This window comes from Typopeltis vanoorti, chromosome 6, assembly GCF_054136105.1.
Source record: "Typopeltis vanoorti isolate ZY-2024b chromosome 6, IOZ_Tvanoo_1.0, whole genome shotgun sequence".
Classification (NCBI taxonomy): Eukaryota; Metazoa; Arthropoda; class Arachnida; order Uropygi; family Thelyphonidae; genus Typopeltis; species Typopeltis vanoorti.
The window spans coordinates 46,853,025-46,875,146 of NC_143554.1; the positions used below are offsets into that span (position 1 = coordinate 46,853,025).

At 34.4% G+C, this 22,122-nt stretch overlaps 1 protein-coding gene across 1 annotated transcript in view; it reads right to left on the bottom strand.

Moving 5' to 3' along the window:
• Positions 1 to 22,122, bottom strand: part of LOC150105436 (uncharacterized) — a 199,337-nt gene that overhangs the window by 102,427 nt on the left and 74,788 nt on the right. Inside the window, exon 8 of the mRNA XM_090393960.1 lies at positions 1,533 to 1,593. Coding sequence (XP_090250086.1) covers positions 1,533 to 1,593 — 61 coding nt within the window. The remainder of the gene's footprint in view (positions 1 to 1,532; positions 1,594 to 22,122) is intronic.

A 22,122-nucleotide genomic window follows, 5' to 3' on the forward strand; every position in this document is an offset into this window, starting at 1 on the left:
TCCCACAATATTGCGCTTCCTGAGCAAATCCGAGTATCTAGCTCTTCATCCCACTTTCCATCACTCGTGAATATGGACCCAAGGTACTTCATCTAACTCAGTGGGATTCCACTCACATGTAGAGTGCAGTGGGATGGTTGTCTTGAGACAACCATCCAAAAAGCAAAGTGGGATGGTTGCAAAAAGCAAAGTGGGATGGTTGTCTTGAGACAACCATCCCATTTGAAACCACAAATGTTTCCGTTTTGGCCACACTGATCTTCATTCTGGCTTCTGCACAAACAGCTACAAACCTATCCAGGGTCTGCTGGAGGTCATCTGTGGAACAGCTAAGCAGAACTAGGTCATCTGCAAAAAGCAAATGTCCAATGCTACATCTTCCAATTCTGACATGCTCACTGCCTCGGCTGTGCCTATCAATCCAGTCCACAAATATTATGAAAAGGAGGGGTGACAAAACACACCCTTGGCAGAGGACAATGGAGACTGAAAAGTTCAGACTTTGTGCCCTGACACAAAACTCCGGACATTCATACAGGGACTTGATGGCAGCTAGTAGTTGGTCATTCACTCCATACTCTTGTACTACTTGCCAAAGTTTATCCCGAGGAACCGGGTCACATGCCTTCTCCAAGTCCATAAAACATGTGTAGACATTCTTGGCATATCCCCAAGATTTCTCCAATACCTGCCTTAAAGTGAAGATTTGGTCAGTTGTGCTTCTACCAGGACGAAAGCCACATCGTTCTTCCTGGAACTTTGACTCAACTATGCTCTGCACCTTCTTTCCAAGCACCTACCATATACTTTCCCAGGCAGGCTGAGCAGAGAGATGCCACAATAGTTGCTGCAATCTCTCTGGTCTCCCTTCTTGAAGACTGGTTATTATTATGCCTGTCTGCCATTGCTTTGGTGCTCACTTGGATATCTGGGCGATTTAAGGCATTTAGCATTTCAGGCTGAATTTCATCATCACCAGCAGCCTTGCCTGATTTTAGTGATTTTATTGCTAAATGGACCTCTTCTGCTGTGAGACTAGTCATTGCCCGGATCTGCACCTGTTGGATGTCCACAATTGATGGGCCACCTGGGTTAAGAAGGCTCTCAAAGTATTCCCTCCATCTGTGGAGGATATCCTTCTCGGTTGTTAAAAGTGCACCATCAGAGGCCTTAATTGCTGTGAACGATTTCCTCCCTCGAAGGCAGTGGATGGTCTGCCAGAATACTTTGTTTGCATTTGCATAGGATGAGTCTAATCTTTCTCCAAAGGATTCCCAAGCCTTCTGCCAACAGCTTTTTGGACTTCTTGGTTCCACCAGTGTCCTTTTCTCACTGCCTATCGCCATGCCGAGCTGCTTTCTGCACACAGCATGAGAGGGCAGAGGCAGTGACAGCAGTTGTGAACAGAACACTAAACTGCTTAATAATACTGAGAAAGATGCCTATCAAAAATGTGAGCTGTCATACAGGAGAAAAAAAAAATCAGTTTGTTTATTAATTTTAAGTTATAAATCAAAAATAATTATTCATACCTGAGAAATAACTGTATTAGAAGATACAGATAGTTGCCCACTTTGTGAAGTAATGGATAAGCTATGATAAATGAAATAGCTTGTAAACAATATATATATATATATATATATATATATATATAGAAAGTATTTTACCTTGAGTATAATAAATGTTAAAGTGTGTATATATGTTAAAGATACCAAGCTATTTTAAACCAGGTTTAAAATAGCTTGGTATCTTTAACACACACCAGACAAACAACATAGTTAACTAAAAAGAAAAATTACCTTTAAAAATCACCTGTCTCATATAAAGAAGTTCATTACAATAAATCATGGAGATAACTATTGTGTTAGATTAATAACTTCAATTTAATATAAATAAAAAAATAATCAATGTTTCAACCTTCATATCAAGATCTGAATATGTGTGTGTGTGGGGGGGGTGAAAAGTTCTGATAAACCAGCTGGAGCAAAAATTATATTAACCGCCCTACCAGCCAGGGTGGATGAAAATAACCAGACCACCTCAACATTTTTCATGGATCAGAACTTTATTTGCATTCTACCTTTTATCATATAATTATCCCCCCCCCCTGCTGTTAATCCCTTAAATGCGATTTTGGAGCCATTAGCAGATTAACTGTGGTGGAGCGACCTTTGTGTCACTTGTCTTTCATGTTTACTGTGTTACTTGGAATTTCCTTTACTGTCTTTCGATATTTGACCTTTCTTGCTGCACAGTTTATTATGTCTCTTCCCAAAATAAAATTGAATTTCATATGTTTGAAAATAAATGATCAATCCTGAAGTGACCACAGATCAGCCATTACAATGAATTTATTTAGTAGTAGTAGTAAATTTGCTGTGTTTTATCAAAATCTTCAAATGGAACAAGACAATTTATGTTCTTTCACTTTACTGACAATATAGAAGCAATTTTTTATGCAATTTTCAAATGTTTATTTGCGATGAAAATTATGTTAAATATTTATAATTTTTTTTAAATAACATTTACTGAAATAAATATGATCTTTAGTTTGTGTAAAATACTTTTTATTGTAAAACAGTAGTAAAACTATAGCTACTTAAACAATGCCACATATCTCAAATAGAAGAAATTACCTTTTTAAAATGTACAGTCATTTCTTCTTTGAAACAAACAAACAAACAAAAAAAAAAAAAAAAAAAAAAAAAAAAAAAAAAAAAAATTCTAAAATTGGAATAATTTTTCTGCATTTCAGCTTTTGGTTTTTATGAACAACAGAGGTTGGTCGATTAGTAGAGCCTCTGCTACTAATTTCTCACACAAAGTTAAGCAAGTTTGAGCATGGTTAGTAGCTGGAAGGGGTTCAATTGTTCAATGCTGTTGGCACACTTTCCCTTGATGAGTCTTTATTATGTGACACCTCCAGGGTGTCACATAATAATAATAATAAATTGCATTACTCAGTTTCCGATTGTGAACTTTTTTTAATATCAAAAATTTATATCCAGTGATATTTCAGCAGGGAGTTTTTGCCTTCTTATTTTGCTTAAAATTGCAACAGTTACTGAAAATTACTATAATATCCAGTGCTTAACCACTGTAGATATGTTGATAATATATGTATAAAATAAATATATATCCTTTAAGGACAGATTCAAAATTTATCTTCATTTTGAAGATTTTCAATTGCAAATTGAAATTTGTAATTGAAAATCTTTCAATTACAAAGCCCCTGTCTTTCTCCTCTTCTGGAACTGAATTACATAACTCCTGTCTACATTTCTACTGGTTTTTACTTCATTTTGCTGTTTTGACAAAAGAAATTTAAAAAAATAATATTGTTATTATCTGTGGAAGCAGGTGCTTCTAATTCCAGATATTTCTTTGCAATCTAAAATCAGCTGTTCAGCTGTCTGCTGAAATTATTCTAAGTTTTATAAATACTATGCTATATTTTGGCCATGTAAAACTGTTTATAAGCATGCCACAAAAAAGAAAGTTCAGTAGTGCTAATTTTTAAAATGTTTTTAAAAACACCATATAAAACTGTTTATATTTATGACACTAAAAAGAAATATGAAAAGAAAGGAAGTTCAGTAGTGTTTTTTTTTTTCTTTATCTTAAAAAAACTCTAAATATTACTACTTCTTCTGCTGCTGGTTACTATTTCTGAAAGAATCTACGTCTTCTAAATACTCGATAATAATCTTCTCAGCTGAAGGAAAAGGTTAAAGGCTTAGATTACTCTCATTGAGAAAGAAAAGAGAATACTTCTCCAGAAGTCACACTAAAGTGCCTGAAGGTATGAAATAGTGCAGAATACATCAGCAATGTCTTGTTTCGTTTTCAATTGTTGATTAGCAGACATCCTCAACAGAAACACTGATATTTCTTTTACAGGCTGATATAATATTTATGCCAAAATAATTTCTTAATTTATAATAATCACTGTTTCACTTTTATTGTTGAAAAATTATAAATTTGATATAATTATCTTGAAAAATAGGATTTGAATTCTTTAAAAAAAATTGCAAATGTTTTACATAATCATTTATTTATTTTTGGAGGGGGGAAGATTATTGATATATTCAATTTGCAGATATTTCAGAGAATTTATTTCAAAAATTGTTTGCAAGGCAATTATTACTAACATAAATCAATTGGGTAATATGCTCATACATTTTAGCGCAAAATAGGAGTAAAAGTCTAGCTACCTCAACAATGCCACGAATATAAACTAGAAGAATATTTCTTCTTAAAATTGCAGTGATTTTGTCTTTGTACTACAAGTAAAAAATCAGATAATAATATAAAATATGTCGTATTTTCTTTCTCATTGGATGAATTTATAATGTTCTTTCACTGTATTTTTGAAAAGGAAGTACAAGATTATTATCTTTTTTTTTTTTTTTTTTTTTTTTTTAAACTCAGAAAAGGACTGCTTTGATGTCTCTGAAAGGGAACCTTTTTGTTTTCATACTGTTCAAAATTTATATCTTGAACAGTATGAAACACCCTAAAACAAGGCAGTTTTACATTCAGGACACCAAAGTATTGTCTCATTTCTGATTTTTTTTTTTAAGCAGATAGGCCTTTTTTTTTTTTTTTTTAAAAAGCTGTGGGTGAAGTTCCAAGAAATGATTAGAGTTAGCAGCGCTCAACCACAGAAATCTGGAAGGATTGCCTGCTTTCCTGCTTGCTGAAGAAGCATAAACTGGTAGCAATGCTTTCATGATTTCTACTCTATAATCTAGGTGTTATGGTACATACATATTTTTGCTTGTAGGAAGAAACTGTTCCAAACAAAAAAATCCAATATATGTCCAAACACTTTTTTCTGTAATATTATTTGTTTGTTCATTACAGCATAAAATGATAGCTACTGATCACATCTGTAGACTACACAGATAGTATCATATGCTCAAACAGCAATGGGTTTGTCTTTCTTGAAACCATGCTTCTCAGCAGATTCCATTGACAGATTGTGTAGGGAAGACAGCAAAAAACATCTTTTTGTCTTTCTAACATAGTGCAAAGACTTTCCCTCGAGGATACTCCCCCTCTGTCTTGACTGCAAGAGGTGTTTGTATAATAATGATAATATTAATAAGCTCAGATTTCTCCCTTCAACAGTTTTCCTGATGCCAGATCTGGAGGCATGTCTCGCCTTTTTACATTTATGATACAAAAACTATCTGCACGATAATCAGTGAGTTCAGGACACATACAGCAGTAATCCATTGTAACTCAGTAACCTTGCCCTGGTAAGGAGTCTAGTAACTCCATTAATACACACATTGACAAGGGAAGATACCAACATTTATCAAGCTCAAGTAGTTTGCTTTCCCGTATAAGGTTTGAAGTCCCAAAGATATCCATTTTGCACTTTGCAAAGCATGACTTGACCTCATACTTTGTTTTCTTTTTTTGCAGAAAATACTGCTTATATTTTAAGGCTTTTGATACTCATGAATGTATAGTAATCTAAATTTCTGATGAATTTTCATCAGAAATTAATAAATTTTGTTGAGGACTAGACAAGGATGTGTCACCTGATCCTATTCCTCATTATTCTGAAAATGCAAATACTTCATGATGAGATTGAATTGTTTTACAGTCAAATCATGAAACATTGCCGTGTTCAGAATCCATTCTGAAGACCAATACATTTCAAGAGTGGACATTTTCACAATACCTTGCACAATCAAAAGTGCTATAAGTGTAAGTAGCATGTTGATATCTATTGGGCTTCAAACTGTACTTTGGACAACACAGACTGTGTTGTTGGCAAGCACAAAGGTGAGTCTGTTCCACTACGGAGGAAGGAATATCATCATCTAGAAATAGACAGAAGAAGCCAAAAATGTTGCTGTGTCAAAGACTGGTAATTCATCGCTTACTATGAAAGGAAACTGGGGACAAGCTGTTGTCATTTAGTGACGATCACCCATCTTCTGTATTAAGACATGTCTGAACTACAGGGAAAATCTATCCTTTGAAACATGCATCTTATACATGTTTCAAAGGATAAAACTATAGGAAAAGTACCACTACCTCAAAACTGCCGCATAATATGTAAACTAGCAGAAAATATGTAACATAACGGTTGTTTATTTCAAATTGTAATGAGCGATTTGAAGAAACGAAGACAGTGGTGTGCAAAGAACTACAGATTACGTTATAAAGATTATATATTACGTGATATGATTCAAGATATATGCATATCTTGAATCATATCACTTCAGAGCTAGAAAAAGTTTTCTCATTATCATCATCAGTATCCGAATTTTTCACCCCATATATTACTGCCTGATTTATAATTTATTTGTAATAAGTAGTGATTATTATAAAAATTAATTTATAATAATCACAATTTAATTTCAGTGTCAGAAAATTAAAAGCTCTCATGCAATTACTATGAAAAATAAAGAATTCAAACAAAAAGAAAATGCACCTAGCAGTTTGTGTGTGAAAGAGAGAGAGGAAGGGAGGTTTGAGTGGGGATTAGCTATCAAAGGAGAAACATAATCTTAATGTTATTATGAAAAATTTGGAAATGAAATTTCACTTTTGACACATGCATCTTATACATGTTTCAAAGGATAAAACTATAGGAAAAGTACCACTACCTCAAAACTGCCACATAATATGTAAACTAGCAGAAAATATGTACATAACAGTTGTTTATTTCAAATTGTAATGAGCGATTTGAAAAAACGAAGACAGTGGCGTGCGAAGAACTACAGATTACGTCATAAAGATTATATATTACGTGATATGATTCAAGATATATGCATAGTTCTCTTCTTCTTCCTTTCCTCCTCTTTTACCTTGCAGTGTCAAGGATTTTCTATTCATTTAACCATAACTGCATCTCAAGGATAAGGTGGTTAGCCCTATGCATCTCATGTAGAGTTCTCTATAAAACAAAATCACAAAAGAGCGAACCTTCATGCAATCTGTGAACTAATCATCAAACTAAGATTATGAATAAAAAATAAATAAAACTTAATTTGAAACAGATGCAGGCTGTATTTTTTTAAGATTTCGATTTTCATTCGTTTATAAAATAATTGTTTGACAAAAATAATTATCTTGACTCAAGTTCTGGGAGAATAAAATGTATTGGCAACTAAGATAATTAGCAAAAAAAATTTATAAAGGCATTCCAAGGTGATACAATATTTAAGTGAAGAAAGTGTAAAAGGATTTTATTTCTCACTGGAATTAAAAACTATAAGTATACAATAAAAGAAGTAGAAAAAAGAAATATAACTTACATTTTGTCAAATATAACTAAGGTAAGAGTCACTGAACAAAAGGCAAACAACTACATTTCTTGCTACATTCAGTTATCCAACTACATTGGATAACTGAATGTAGCTACATACACGGGGTAATCTGGTTAAGTGTTCTGTTCAGCATGAAGGATTATCACACCTTCTAATATGTATATATGGCCAATAAGGAGGTTAAAGCAATTGATAACCATAAAAAGACCATATCTTAAAACCGTTAACTTCCATGTTTCATCAAATTGTAATAATGTTCTTTTTCTTTTAAGATATATATATATAAGAAGAGTTGCTTTAAAATCATTTTTCTTCTAGGTGTTTATCATAACTTTTCAGCATCCCTCTCATATATATGCAAAGAGACAGGTCCGTTACTTACAATACACATAATATGTATATTGTAAGTAATGTCACACTAATATGGGGAATTATTAACACTACTGGCCTGGCCTCTTGTGGAAATAAACCCTACTACATCAATGTGCACCAGGTTTACTTCTATAGATGGGATTCATATAATAAAGTAAAACCATCACAGAAACAAGTAAACAACAAAAAAATTTCAACTATACCAAGAATTCTTGGAATAAAAAATAATAATGTTAAATACTTTGGCATTAAAAAAAAAAGGAAAATTTTTTTTATGCATAAGGAAATCTTGCAAAAATATATATGCAAATTTCAGGTAAGCAAGAAAAATATATAATCATACTGCATCTCCATCCATTCAAACACTAGTTATTGTAGGACTTCAACTGGATGGATTTTACTAAATCTGGTATTATAATATTGCATGCTTGCATAATTTTGTACTGGCTTGTAATTTAATGAAATATTATATTTAGGATTTCTCCTAAAATTTGTTGAGATGCTTCAATTTTGGTTTCAAATGTAAGCTTTGACAAATCTGACAAAAGTACTGCTGCACAAGAGATTTCTTTGAATAACAACTTTATTGCAGACATCATAATAGTAATATAAATTAGAGATGCCAAGAAATATTTTTCCTTTCATCCTTTATCCAAGTGTAAACAAACAAAATTTGCCTGTGCAGTAACTTAACAAGTGATTTAACTTTAACTACCTGTATATAGAGGCTAATGAATAAAGATCATAAATTAAAAATGCCAAGAAATTATATTCTTGGTTTAATCCTTTATTCAAGTGTAAGCAAAAAGTTTGCGTGTGAAGTAACTTTACGATTGGGCTACTTGTGATTCACATCACTTGCCTTATATATCCTTTTAGTGATGTATAATGCTATGCATTATGGGAAGGGTCACTACCAAGACTGCTTTTGATCTTTATTGAAGTCTCATCAGTGGAAGGAAGAACCAGAAGTGATACCATCCATTGACCATTGACGTTACTGACAGGATGGGTGAAGCACAAGTGCTTTTCATATTCCCCTTTATCTGTAATGAGAGTTATTTGGGAATGGGAGATTTGTGAGCAATTAAGCTCGCCCTCTGAGGGCAGTAGTGTTAGCTATGATCAGTTGAGAGAAGAATAGCCTTCGGTCTTTTGTGTTTGTAGTAATCAGTCTCATTGTAATTGACAGCTTGCACGATTAGTGGGTTTGAATGTGAACTTGACTTCACGAAGAATTTTTCTGCAAGATCACGAAGAAGGGAGGAGATGTATGGAGTGCCAGTTTCTCGGTGAATTTGTGAATTTCTGATGAACCACGGTGCATCCAGGATCATCCTAAGGCATTTGTTCTGGATTCTCTGTAATTTTGAAATGTTTGATCTTGAAGTGTGACTCCATGCTGGTGAGGCATAGGTAATGACTGGACGTATTACCATCTGGTAAAGAAGCAATTTATTATGTAGGTTCAATTTGCTCTTGCGGTTGATCAATGGGTAGAGCTGAGCTATGACTTTGGAAGATTTGGAACAAACGAGATTGATGTGTTTGTTGAAAAGGAGTTTCTTATCCATCAATACCCCAAGATATTTGGTCTCTGACTGCCATGGGATCTTTTGACCAGAGAGCAGGATGTCTTCTTTGTTGTAGATCTTTCTTCTTGAAAACATCATGGCTGAGCTTTTGAGGGGGTTTACTTGAATTCTCCAGTTGGTGAACCAGTTTGCTAGCTCATTGATACTTCCTTGGAGTCTAGTGATTGCTAGGTGAGGGCTGAGCGATCTGGCTAGAATAGCGGTGTCGTCGGCATAAAGAGCCGTAGTAGTTTTTGGATTGAGAGGAACATCTGCCATGTAAGTTGTGAAAAGTATTGGGGCCAGAAGAGAACCTTGAGGTACTCCCGCCAGGATTTTGCGCCTTGAAGAAACAATTCCGTTGAGTTTTACTTGCATGTATCTTTCATTGATATATGAATATATGAGTTTCACTAGTTTAATTGGGATATTGTTTTCAATTAGTTTGAAGATAAGGCCTTGATGCCAGACCTTATCAAAGGCCTTGGCAACATCCAAAAATACAGCAGCAGTATGAAGGTGCCAGTTAAAGCCATGAGTGATATGTTCTGTTAGTCGGTGAATTTGTTGCACCGTGTTGTGAGCTTTGCGAAACCCAAATTGTTCATTTGGGATTATTTTCTGTTGGTCCACTGCTGATTGTAGTCTTGATAGGATGACCTTTTCTGTTACTTTGCCAAGACAGGAAAGAAGACTGATGGGCCTGTAGCTTTGGGGAAGTTGTGGGTTATTACCAGGTTTTTTCAGAGGTATAATGTCCGCGACTTTCCAATCAGAGGGAAAGTATTGGAATCTTAAGATGGAATTGGTAATATTAACTAGATGAATTATGGCTTTCCGTGGGAGTAGCTTTATTATTCTGTTGGTAATGCCATCAGGGCCGGGGGCCTTTTTATTCTTCAGATGGGAAATGATATTTATTATTTCTGTTGGAGATGTGGGGGTGATGGTTTCTGAATCATCCTTAGGCTGACTTAGTGCATTTCTAACTTTACGATGAACTTTGTAAATAAGATTGATATTTAAGTTTGCATAAGATGGGCTGCATTGATTTTCCAGATTGTCAATTAGGGCTTCTACTTTTTCTTCATCTGTGTATGCAACTCCAAGATTGGTCTTTAAAGGGGGAAGTGGTTGTCTTTTGGTACGAAGAGATTTTACAAACTTCCACATGGAGTTATCTTCTGGGTTGATTTCCTTTAGTTTGGTTTCCCATTTGGAGTTCCTGTGGACCTGGAGGGCTTCTCGAACCTGTCTGTTCAAAGTGTTTAAGGTTGCTTTGTCCTATGGGCTCTAGTGTTGTGATATCGCTTTCTGGCCTTGTTTTTGGCTCTAATCAGGTCCATTAGAAGTGATACCAAGTTGAGGTAATGCAGAAGTCATTTCCATATACAAATAGTCCAAAGGTGTCACACCTTATTACTAAAATTCTCTGGATTAGAGATAGGTGTTCAAAGTTTTTTCACTTGGTTTTACTATAAATTAAAGATACCAAGAAATTATATTCTTCGTTTAATTCTTTTTTCTTTTTCTTTATCCAAGTGTAAGCAAACAAAGTTTGCAGATGAAGTAATGTCACGACTGGGCAACTCGTATACAGAGACATCACTTGACTTGGTATCCAACATAATGCAAATCACATATCCTTACAGTCATGTATAATGCTATGCTAGTCATGAAGTTACTTTGAAGCAACTGATGTGAAATCATTAGTCTCTATATAAGTTCCCAGTTGTGAAGTTACTTCAGGTTCAAACTTTGTTTGCTTACACTTCTGGATGAAGAATTAAATGAAGACTATAATTTCTTGGCATCTTTAAGTTAAAGTTAACACCATGTTATAATATGAGTAAAAGCCAAAACCTAAATCTTGCTCCATGGTGAGGGGGGGGGGACACTATTACTCATGAGGTCAAAATTATAAGTACCACCTAATAGAAGTATTACGTTTATAGCAATAGTGTGATTTTTTTGACTACTTATACAACCAGTCAAAAGGAGTCACACCATATTACTAAAATACTCTGAAAATAGATTGAGGGTGTGTGGATTGCAGAAGTTGGTTGATAGGAAAAAAAGAGTTGGTTGATAAAAAGAGGGGGGATATGATAGAAACATTTAAGTTGCTTAGAGATTTATAGGATAGATGCAGGGAAAATATTTCAACACTTGGCTGGAGAGGTCAGAACAAGAGGTCATTCCTGGAAGTTGAACAAAGGTGTGGTTAGTAGGGGTAAGGACCAGATTTTCTGCTTGGAAAGTTGAGACTGAGTGGAACAGTTGCGAGAGTCTTCAGACTCCATGGAGGTGCCTGTATAATCATCATCATGAAATTCCTGACTTGTACCCTCAAGGGGGGTGTAGAGAATACTATGATAATACTACATGAAAAACTTACATCATTATTAACTTCCTATCAATGATTTTCCTCCAAATCAATCTGTTAACTGTCAAGATTCCAACATTATCAGATATTTATTTCTGTCTTCAAAGGCACATTTTACTATATCAACCAACCTACATCTTGGTTTTCCTCTGCTTTTTTCCAGCCAATCAGGCAGAGAACACTTGCTAATCTTTTCTCTCCCATTCTGTTTAGGTGACCGCACCACCTGAGATTAGCTCTGCTAACACACTCCTGGATGCTAACAATGTCAAGTTCTTTCCTAATATAATCGTTTTTAATATGATATCGCCATTGTTACCATTTGTTCACACTCCTGATCTTTCTCAAGACTCCCATATCTATGATCTCTAGTCTTTGGTCAAGTGCTTTATTTCTAACCCAGTTCAAAGATCTATAAGTTAAAATTGATTTGAAAACTGTCTTGTATACAGTTAATTCAGTGTTTTGACTAATTTATTTCTTAATCCATATAAATTTATTCAGTTGACTTTCTACCATACCGGCTTTGTTGATACTGGTGTTTATTTCCATATTTAATTAACATATTGCCAGCATGGCTAGCTGAGTGGTTAGCGTATCTACTCTCCAGCCATAAGGCTGCAGGTTCGAATCCTGACGTGGACATGGATGTTTGTGATTGTCTGTGGAAATACCAGTGGTGGTGGTCAGCAGTAGATGGTATTGGTGTAGTTGTGGTCAGTTGGTGGAGACAGAGTTGTGGAGCAGGTGCCGTCCCTCGATGAGTCTAGGGACTCCCCTGGGGGTGTCAAATAATACTAATAATATTCACTAAAAATTGTGCTAAGTAGTTGAAATGTTTTTTTTTGTTGTTGTTTTTGTTTAATAGGTTCTCCATTCACAATGCACTTGAATGCCTATTTTCAATGTCTTTCTCTTGTTATTGCTGATTTTCATAACACAACAGTTATTCAATTTTGTCAGGGGATCTTGCAGACTTGTACTGGATTTATTTAAAAGTATAACATCATCTGCATAAAGTAAACAGCTGTATTAATATCTCCAATTTTGATACCAGGTTTAATAACACTTTCCTTCATACTGTGATCCATATAGATAATGAATAACATAGGGGATAATGTACATCCTTATCTCACACCAGATTTAACATTAAACCATCGTCCTGTACTTCCTTCAATTCTAACTGCTGACTTACAACTCAAATAAAGATAAGTATTGTTGATATAATACCCCATTGACACCATACAATGCAGCATTTTGAATAGCTTTTATCTTGCCACCTTGTCAGATGCCTTTTCTAGATCTACAAAGCTTAAATACAGATAAATACTTTGTTATATTCCCATGATTTCTCAACAATTTGTAGTAAAGTGAAAATCTGATCCTGACAGCCTCAATTTGGCTGAATCCAGCTTGTTCTTCACTAAGCTTCCCTGATACAATCCTTCTCAACCATTTCTCAAGTCATCATCATCATCATCATGCATATCAAGGATTTAGGCCTAGCATGGCCTGATCCGGCCTTAGAAGTCATCATTGAATCGTTTAAGAGCGTCCTGGTTTTCTTTTTCCTAATGGCTTGTACTTTAAGGCTTGTTTTGGTAATCTTACTGTTTTCATTCTTTGAATGTGTTCCATCCATTTATGTTTATATTTTTTAATTTTTTCTATTACTGGATCTTGGTTTAATTCTTTCATAATTTCTTCATTTCTTTTGTGATCAAATAGGGTAAACTTAGCAGTTTTTCTCATAAACTTCATTTCTGCTGTTGTTAATCTTTGTCTTTTTGTTTTATTGTCCAGATTTCGCTTCCATTCATTAAGACCGGTAGGGCTAATGTATTATATACTTTTAGTCTGGTTTGTTTTTGAACTAGGTTTGGTTTAAATATAGAGTTAATTATACCTGTTATTTTTAAATATTTTGCAATTTTTACATTTATATCTTTTTCATTTTCATGTGTGATCATACATCCTAGGTAGTTAAAAGAATTCACCTGTTCTAAGATCTTGTTATCATTTCTCAAGTATACTTGCAAAAATCTTACCAGGAACACTCAGTAGGGAAACCTCTGTAATTCTCACATTCAGTTTTATTTCCCTTATTATATATATGGGAACTATGATAGCTGTACTCCAATCATCTGGAATTTGTCCCTCTGTCCAGTCATTCTGAATTATGCAGTGCAGCCACTGAAAGACTTTTATACCTCCATACTTTAGCATTTCTGGTCGAATATCATCTATTCCAGTTGCCTTTTCACATTTCAGGCTTCTTTTAACTTCAAGTACGGATAAATGTATTCCTGACTGCATGTCTGGTGAGTGTTTTTTTACTACTGTGCTGTCACTGATTATTTAATTTAGCAATTTTTCTAAGTAATTATTTCATACATCAAGGATATCTGTTTCTCCAGTTTTCATGTTATCTTTATCATCTCTAATTCATTTAACAGCACTCATTCCTCCTTTTCTGAGTTTTTTTTTTTTTTTTTTTTTTTTTAACAGCCTCCAGAATATTTTGCTACTTATGTGATATTTATTTTCTATGTTCTTACCAAATTCTTCCCATGACTTTTCTTTAGTATGATTTCGACCTTCATATTAAGGTCATCATCTGGAGTATACACATATATACAGAGACATGCTGAATTACATTTCACACAGTATGCTAAAGAGACAATGACTTGATAAAAGGTGTGAAAATAAAATAAAAAAATAATTAATTATAAAAAAAAAAACTACAATAAAGCTGTATTCTATTTAAGATAACATCAGAGAAACATTCTTTCATATAGATAGTTTTATTATAGTACCAATTGTTATATTAGATTTAAGATCCTGGATTACCTATGGTGCTATTTACAGTTAACTCTTAATGAGAAAGGTTAAATGTGTAGAATTCTTTGGATTTTTAGACTATCGTTATTGTTCAGATTAGGGAAGATGATAAGAATCTCACGCTTCCTTAAATTTACGTTCATACCACGTTTTGGTGTTATGTAATGTAAACAACAGGTACTTTTCCAGCTAATTCTATATAAAGTGTTCAGGGCATGATTCAGAAAGGCCAGCTTCACCATAGTTATATTTAATGTCGTTTATGTTCCTTTTCTCTTATAGGAATCGTGCATCCTGTTTCCCCTATATAGGGCAACTTACAGGTGCAATAAATACGGTATACTCCAGGTTGTACCAGCAGAGGGAGTGGGTCTTTGGATGAGTTGAGCAAGCTCTTTAATTTTGCAGGAGGTTTAAAGGTGGTTTTAAGGATGAATTTTTGTAGTATTTTGTTTATTTTTCTGATATCTCTTTAATGTATGGAATGGTTACAGTTTTATTATAGTCTAGTTTATCTTTGTTTTTAAGTGAGATCTTGTGAAGAATTTTTTTGATAGTATTTTCGCTGTAACTATTTTTTAGGATACTAATGCTGAAAACTTTAAATTCATCTTTAAGCACTTGTTCATTGGAGCAAATCTTCAAAGCCCTGTTCTTTAGAGTATTAATGACACCTAGTTTTTGTGTCGGATGGTGATAGGAATTTATGTGTATATATATTGGCCAGTATGTGTTGGTTTCCAGTAAACAGTGATGGAAAGAAGTGTGACAAGTTTATCTAGAAACAGAAGCATGTTCTGCTTTTCAATCTCAATTGTGAACTATATGTGTTTGTGTTGTCTGTTTAGTTGGCTAAGGAAAGTGTCTAATGCCTGGTGGTAATGGGGACCAGATAGTGAAAACATCATCAACGTATCTAAGCCAGACTTTGGGTTTTAAAGGAAAGGAATCTAGAGCATGTTTCTCAAAATGTTCCTTGTAAGTAAAAGTTAGCAATGGGGGGGGGGGGGGAAATAATGGTAAGTGCATGGCTGTGCCTTCTTTTTGTAGGTAGAAAGCGTTTTGCCACACAAAATAACCAGAAAATAATACAAGTGCAAAGAGCACTGTGATATCGAGAGGGAATTTTTCCTATAAAAGAAGAACTGTTTCATTGATTCGGACATTCGTGAAGAGGGCAAAGACGTCAAAATTGACTAATAAATCATCTTTTTTTTAATGTAATGTCTTTGATTATGTTTATAAAGTGTTGTGTGTTTTTAATATAGGAGGGGAGGAATGACCTACCAACTCCCTGAGTGTTGACGCTAATTTCTTGGCTAGGTGATAATTAGGGCTGTCTATAGCGTCAACTATTGGAAGTGATGTGTTTTGTTTGTGAATCTTTGGTAAGCTGCAAATTCTTGGAGAATGAGCGTAGTGCGCATGTAATTTTTTTGACTGTATCTTCGGGCCATGTAGTGACTGATTTAAGTCGCTTCTCTGTTTGTTTTTTTATTCTATTTGTTGGGTCATAGTTAACAAGTTGATAGGTACTGTAATCCGAGACTATCAGATTGAATTTTATATAAATATGTGGTTCGATTTAGAATAACTGTGGCACTGTCTTTATTGGCTCTAGTAATTACGATGTCCGGATTTGATTTTAGTCATTTCATCGCTGTTAATTCATGTTTCGTTAAGTTGCTCGTTATTGTTTTCTTATAATTTACATTAAAAATGTTAGAGACTTCTTAACGTATTTTACCTGCTATGGTTGTTGGGATGAATCTTAAGCCTCTTTCAATATTATAAATATAATCCAGTTTAATCTATCTGGGTGCTACAACAAAGTTTAATCTTTTGCTTGAGTAGCATGAGTTCATCTTTGTTTAGGGCGTGGTTGTATAGATTGACTACGTGACTGTTACCTGAAGGCAATTGGTGGCTCCTCTTGTTCCTTTCTTTAGTTGGTTGTTGTTATCACTGGTTTCTAGTTGGTTGGTTGTTTTCGTTCACTGCGGATAAATTCAAATATGTCCGCTGGCTTTCCAAATATTGTCGATCTTTTAGTCTAAGAAATTTGGATATAAGAATTTCTTTCTTTCTTTTTTTTTTTTCTTAAAGGTCAAAGCTGTATAACTGAGAGACCTCCACATAGCCTTTAAAGGAATGCAGACAACCGACCAGGGCTTCTGACCTAATATCCAATTCTCACCTTCTCGTGGTGCACCCTGTTGGGTATCTACTTTGATACTGAACAAACGAGGATGGGCTGGCAATTTGGGAATTAGCTGGCCAAATTGTATTCTTATTTGGTTAAACCAAAATAAAAAATGATGATACGACATGACAAAATTTCATGCCGGCTGGGGCGTTGCCCGGTTAAACAAGGCCCCCGTTGTTTTTGCCAGGGGAACCAGGGCGAACAGCGAAAAGTCAGCTACTGGAACAAATCTGAAAACAAACCCCAACTCAACATCACCAGACTTAAAGATCGGTACTATCAACATAAGAAGCCTGAATGGCAAAGAAATGGAGCTAGCTGAGGAATTAGATAAGTACCAGATCGACATAATAGGGGTGACTGAAACAAAAAAGACCAAAACTGGTGAGATCTTTCTGAGCAATAAATACAAAATGTTATATTCAGGCAATAACAATCAAGGAAAAGAAGGAGTAGCCATAGTATTCAACACAAAATACGAGGCTAATCTTCTTGAATGGCAGTCAGTCTCAAGTAGAGTAATGTGGGCAAATATGAGAATGGGGAACTGGACAATGAAACTTATTTGTGTATATGGTCCCACAGAAGGGTCTACTAAGGTAGAAGTGGAGGAATTTTTTAATGCTTTAGAGAAAGCATCTGATACAATGAAAAAGGAAATGTTGGTCCTTGTTGGTGATCTAAATAGCAGAGTAGGAAATGATTGTGAGACATACAAAAATATTTTGGGAAAATTTGGAGAAAACAGCAAAGCTAATAATAATGGCAAATATCTGTTAGATTTCTGTTCAGGACATGGACTGGTTATTACTAACACCATGTTCCAACATAAAAATGTGCACAAATTCACATGGAGAGAAGAGGCAAGGAATAAGAAAAGTCTCATTGACTATGTTATTGTTGATAGTGATGTTTTCTCCCTGGTGCAGGACACCAGAGTGTACAGAGGATTTGAAATTGAAAGTGATCACTATTTAGTCTTGAGCAGGATAAAATTGAAATTCATGTTGAAAAGAATAACATGTAAGAAAGTTTTAAAGCAAATAAAAGTTGAGCAGCTGTCAGATGTGAACTGTAGACTAAAATATGCAAAGATTATTGAAGAAAAAATGAAAGAGTTTGATAACAGGAACCAAAACTTGGAGATTAAGTGGCAAGCTTTGAAGAAAATCCTGATTGATTCTGCCAGGGAGGCATGTGGTGAGGTTGTCTGCAAGGATAAAAAAATCAGAACTCCCTGGTGGACACAGGAAGTTAAAGAGGCAGTGAAGGAAAAGAAGAAAGCATATCAAAAGTTCCTGGCAAATAAGTCAGCTTGTGCTCTCAGAGAATACAGAGACAAATGTAAGAAAGCGAAACACTTTGTAAAACTAGATAAACAAAAGTCATGGAAGGACTTTGGCAAGAATATAGAAAATAAATATCAAGAAGGTGGTAAGATATTCTGGAGGTTGTTGAAGAATCTTAGAAATGGAGGAAAGAGTGCTGTAAAAGGAATTAGAGATGATAAAGGTGGCATGAAAACGTGAGAAAAAGATATCCTTGAAGTATGGAGTAATTACTTTGAAAAATTGCTAAATGAAACAAGCAGTGACAGCACAGTGGTAAAAAAAAACTCAGGCATACAGTCAGGAATACATATCCATACTTGAAATAGAAAAAGCCATCAAAGGCTTGAAATGTGGAAAGGCAGCAGGAGTAGATGATATTCAACCAGAAATGCTAAAGTATAGTGGTATAAAAGTCTTACAGTGGCTGCACTGCATAGTTCAGAAAGCCTGGACAGAGGGACGAATTCCTGATGATTGGAGTAGCGCTCTAATAGTACCTATATATAAAAAGGGAAATAAAACTGAATGTGAGAATTACAGAGGTATTTCCCTACTGAGTGTTCTTGGCAAGATCTATGCAAGTATACATGAGAAAAGGCTGAGAAGAATTGTGGAAGAAAAGCTTGGTGAAGAACAAGCTGGATTCAGGCCAAATAGAGGCTGACAGGATCAGATCTTCAATTTACGACAAATAGTCGAGAAAGCATGGGAATATAACAAAGATCTGTATTTAAGTTTTGTCGATCTGGAAAAGGCATATGACAAGGTGCCAAGAGAGAAGCTATTCAATATGCTACAATTATATGGTGTCGATGGGGCATTATATCAAGCAATACTTAGTCTTTTGAGTTGTAAGTCAGCAGTTAGAATTGAAGTACAGGAAGATGGTTTAATGTTAAATCTAGTGTGAGACATGGATGTACATTATCCACTCTGCTATTCATTATCTATATGGATCACAATATGAAGGAGAGTGGTATTAAACATGATATCCGAATTGGAGATGTTAATGTCAGCTCTTTGCTTTATGCGGACGATGTTATACTTCTAAATAAATCAGCTACATGTTTGCAAGATTCCCTGACTAAATTGAATAACTGTTGTAATAGATATGGTATGAAGGTCAGCATTAAAAAGACAAAGACAATGAAAATAGGTAGAATTGTTGAAAATGTCAACTGTGTTGTGAATGGGGAACCTATAGAAGTAAAATATTTCAGCTACTTAGGCACGATTTTGTGAAGATGATAAATTAAATATGGAAATAGACAACAGAATCAACAAAGCTGGTATGGGAAGTCAACTAAATAAATTTATATGGAATAAGAGAGAAATTAGTCAAAATATTAAATTAGCTGTATATAAGATAGTGTACAAACCTACTTTAACTTATTGATCTGAGAGCTGGGTCAGAAGTAAAACACTTGACCAAAGAGTAGAGATGCAGATATGAGAGTCCCGAGAAAGATTAGGAGCATGAACAGATGGCATCAGTGGCAATACCATATTAAAAAATGAGGATATTAAGAAAGAATTTGACAATGTCAGCATCCAGGAATGCGTTACCAGAGCTAATCTCAGGTGGTATGGTCACTTAAACAGAATGGGCGAGGAAAGATTAGCAAAAGAAGTTCTCTCTGCCAGGTTGGCAGGAAAATGACCCAGAGGAAGACCAAGATATAGGTGGATTGATATGGTACAAAGTGTCTTAGACGATAGAAATATAAGATCTGATAATGTTGGAGTCTTGACAAGTAACAGACTGCTTTGGAGGAAAATTGTAGATAGGAAGTTAGTAATGATATAAATTTTTCATGTAGTACTATCACATCCTATACACCCCTTGAAGGTATATGTCAGGAATTTGATGATGATGATGAGATTTTCTTCCTTTGTTTGATGTTCCTATAACGTTTTAAAAATGTAAGTCAATTAATCAAACCAAAAACATGAATCTTTAACTTACCGTATTGTTTTACAGTGTTCAGCTTTCTTACATTTGTCTCTGTATTCTCTAAGAGCACAAGCTGACTTACTTGCAAGGAACTTTTGATAAGTTTTCTTCTTTTCCTTTACTGGCTCTTAAACTTCCTGTGTCCAGTGTGGGTTCTGATTGTTCTATCCTTGTAGACAACCACACCACATGCCTCTCTCGCTGAATCAATTAATGTTTTCTTCAGGATTTGCCACTTAATCTTCAAGGTTTGGTTCCTCTTCTCGTTCTTTCATTTTTTCTTAAAGAATGTTTGTGTATTTTAGTCTACAGTTCACATCTGAGAGCTTCTCAACTTTTATTCACTTTATCCTGCTCAAGACTAAATGGTGATCGCTTCCAATTTCAAATCCTCTGTACACTCTTAGTGTTCTGCACCAGTGAGAAAACATCTCATTGGTGCAGAACAAGGACTATCAACAATAACGTAGCCAATGACACTTTTCTTATTCCTTGCATCTTCTCTCCATGTGAATTTCTGCACCTTTTAATGTTGAAACATGATGTTAGTAATAACCAATCCAGCAGGTATTTGCCATTATTATTAGCTTTGCTCTTTTCACCAACTTTTCCTAAAATATTTCTGTATTCTGACAATCATTTCCTACTCTGCTATTTATATCTCCAACAAGGACCAACTTTTCTTTTTTAGTTGTGTCAGTTGCTGCACTCTGTGAATTTCATAACCTGAAAAATGTTGAAAAGGTCCACTATCTCCATGTGCTTTGAAATGAATGATTAGTCATTTTAAAAAAATAGGATCATTGGGATAAGATCTGGTAGAGGTAATTAGATCTGCTCACAAGTAATAGATTGATTTGGAAGAAAATTGTTGATAGGAGATTAATAATAATGTAAACTGAATCATGTAGTATTGTCAAAGTAACGTGAATATCAGGAAATTAAAGATGACTATGAATATAAAATTACCGAATTTCAATTAATTATAATTCACTGTAGGTTGTGATATCTGTTTAAGGTCAGCTGATGTGAAATTAAGTTCTAGTTAGCCAAACTAGCCCAGAGCTGAAATCCCAGTGCCTTTTTCCAACAGTAACAGATATTTACCCAGTATCATGAATAAAAAATTAAATTTTTATTCAGGAAGGAAGATATCAGAAGTTTGTGGTACATTTCATGTTTATGAGCATATAGTGCTATGAAAGCACCCATCAGAAAATTACCATAGTTCATTTGGGTATGAGTCACATTTGTTGTTTTGGCAATGCCTTGTTGCACTGGTTCAGAAGTAACATGGAGCTCATATTTGCAATCAATTTATACAAGTACTGACAAACATATATGATGAGGATTCAGAATGTACTTTCACCTATTTTCAAAAGTGATAAAACTTTCAATACTCATGTTTGTCTCATGCTTTATGTGTAATGCACATTTTTATTATTTAACTTACTGCCATATTTAAACTCAAAAAATAAAAGAATATAATTCTTCCTTGATACAGAGCTCAACATCTCTCAGAATATAAAGAACATGACATCAGATAAGAGATAATATAAACCATTAAAAGAGTGAGTCACTCTTTAATTCAACAGAAATGTAGATTTAGAATCTTTTCAGGGTTATTTAAGAATATGCAGTTCATCATTGCCAAATAGGATGACATAAAAATTGCTGTTAGGTATTCTTTAATTCAAAACCATGGTACAATTTTATAATTTTCAGACAGGACAAAAAAAAAAAAAAAAAAGAAAAAAACTTGGCATCGCTATTAAGCTTTGTTGCTAGTAAATCCTGTTTTTTTTTTTTAAGACCATCCTGCATATTTTCACCAGTCCTCCTCCTCTATTTCTCTTTCCATTTGGTATCCAGTTCTTTGCTTTCTTTTACCCATCCTGCATTCTTTCTACATAATTAATTTTTCCATTCTATTTTCCGTTTTAGGATGCAATCATTTACTGACTGTATTTTACAATTTTCTCTGATTTGCGAGTTCCTAATTTTGTTCAATACTGTTACACCTTCAATTTTTCTCAATGTTTTTATCTCAGTTTCATTGATTTCTTCAAAACCTCTGACATGTCTTCTTATATACCCTAAAAGAACAAATTATTACTTGATGAAACATAGGAGTTAAAGGGTTTTAAGATGTTCTTTCTTGTGATT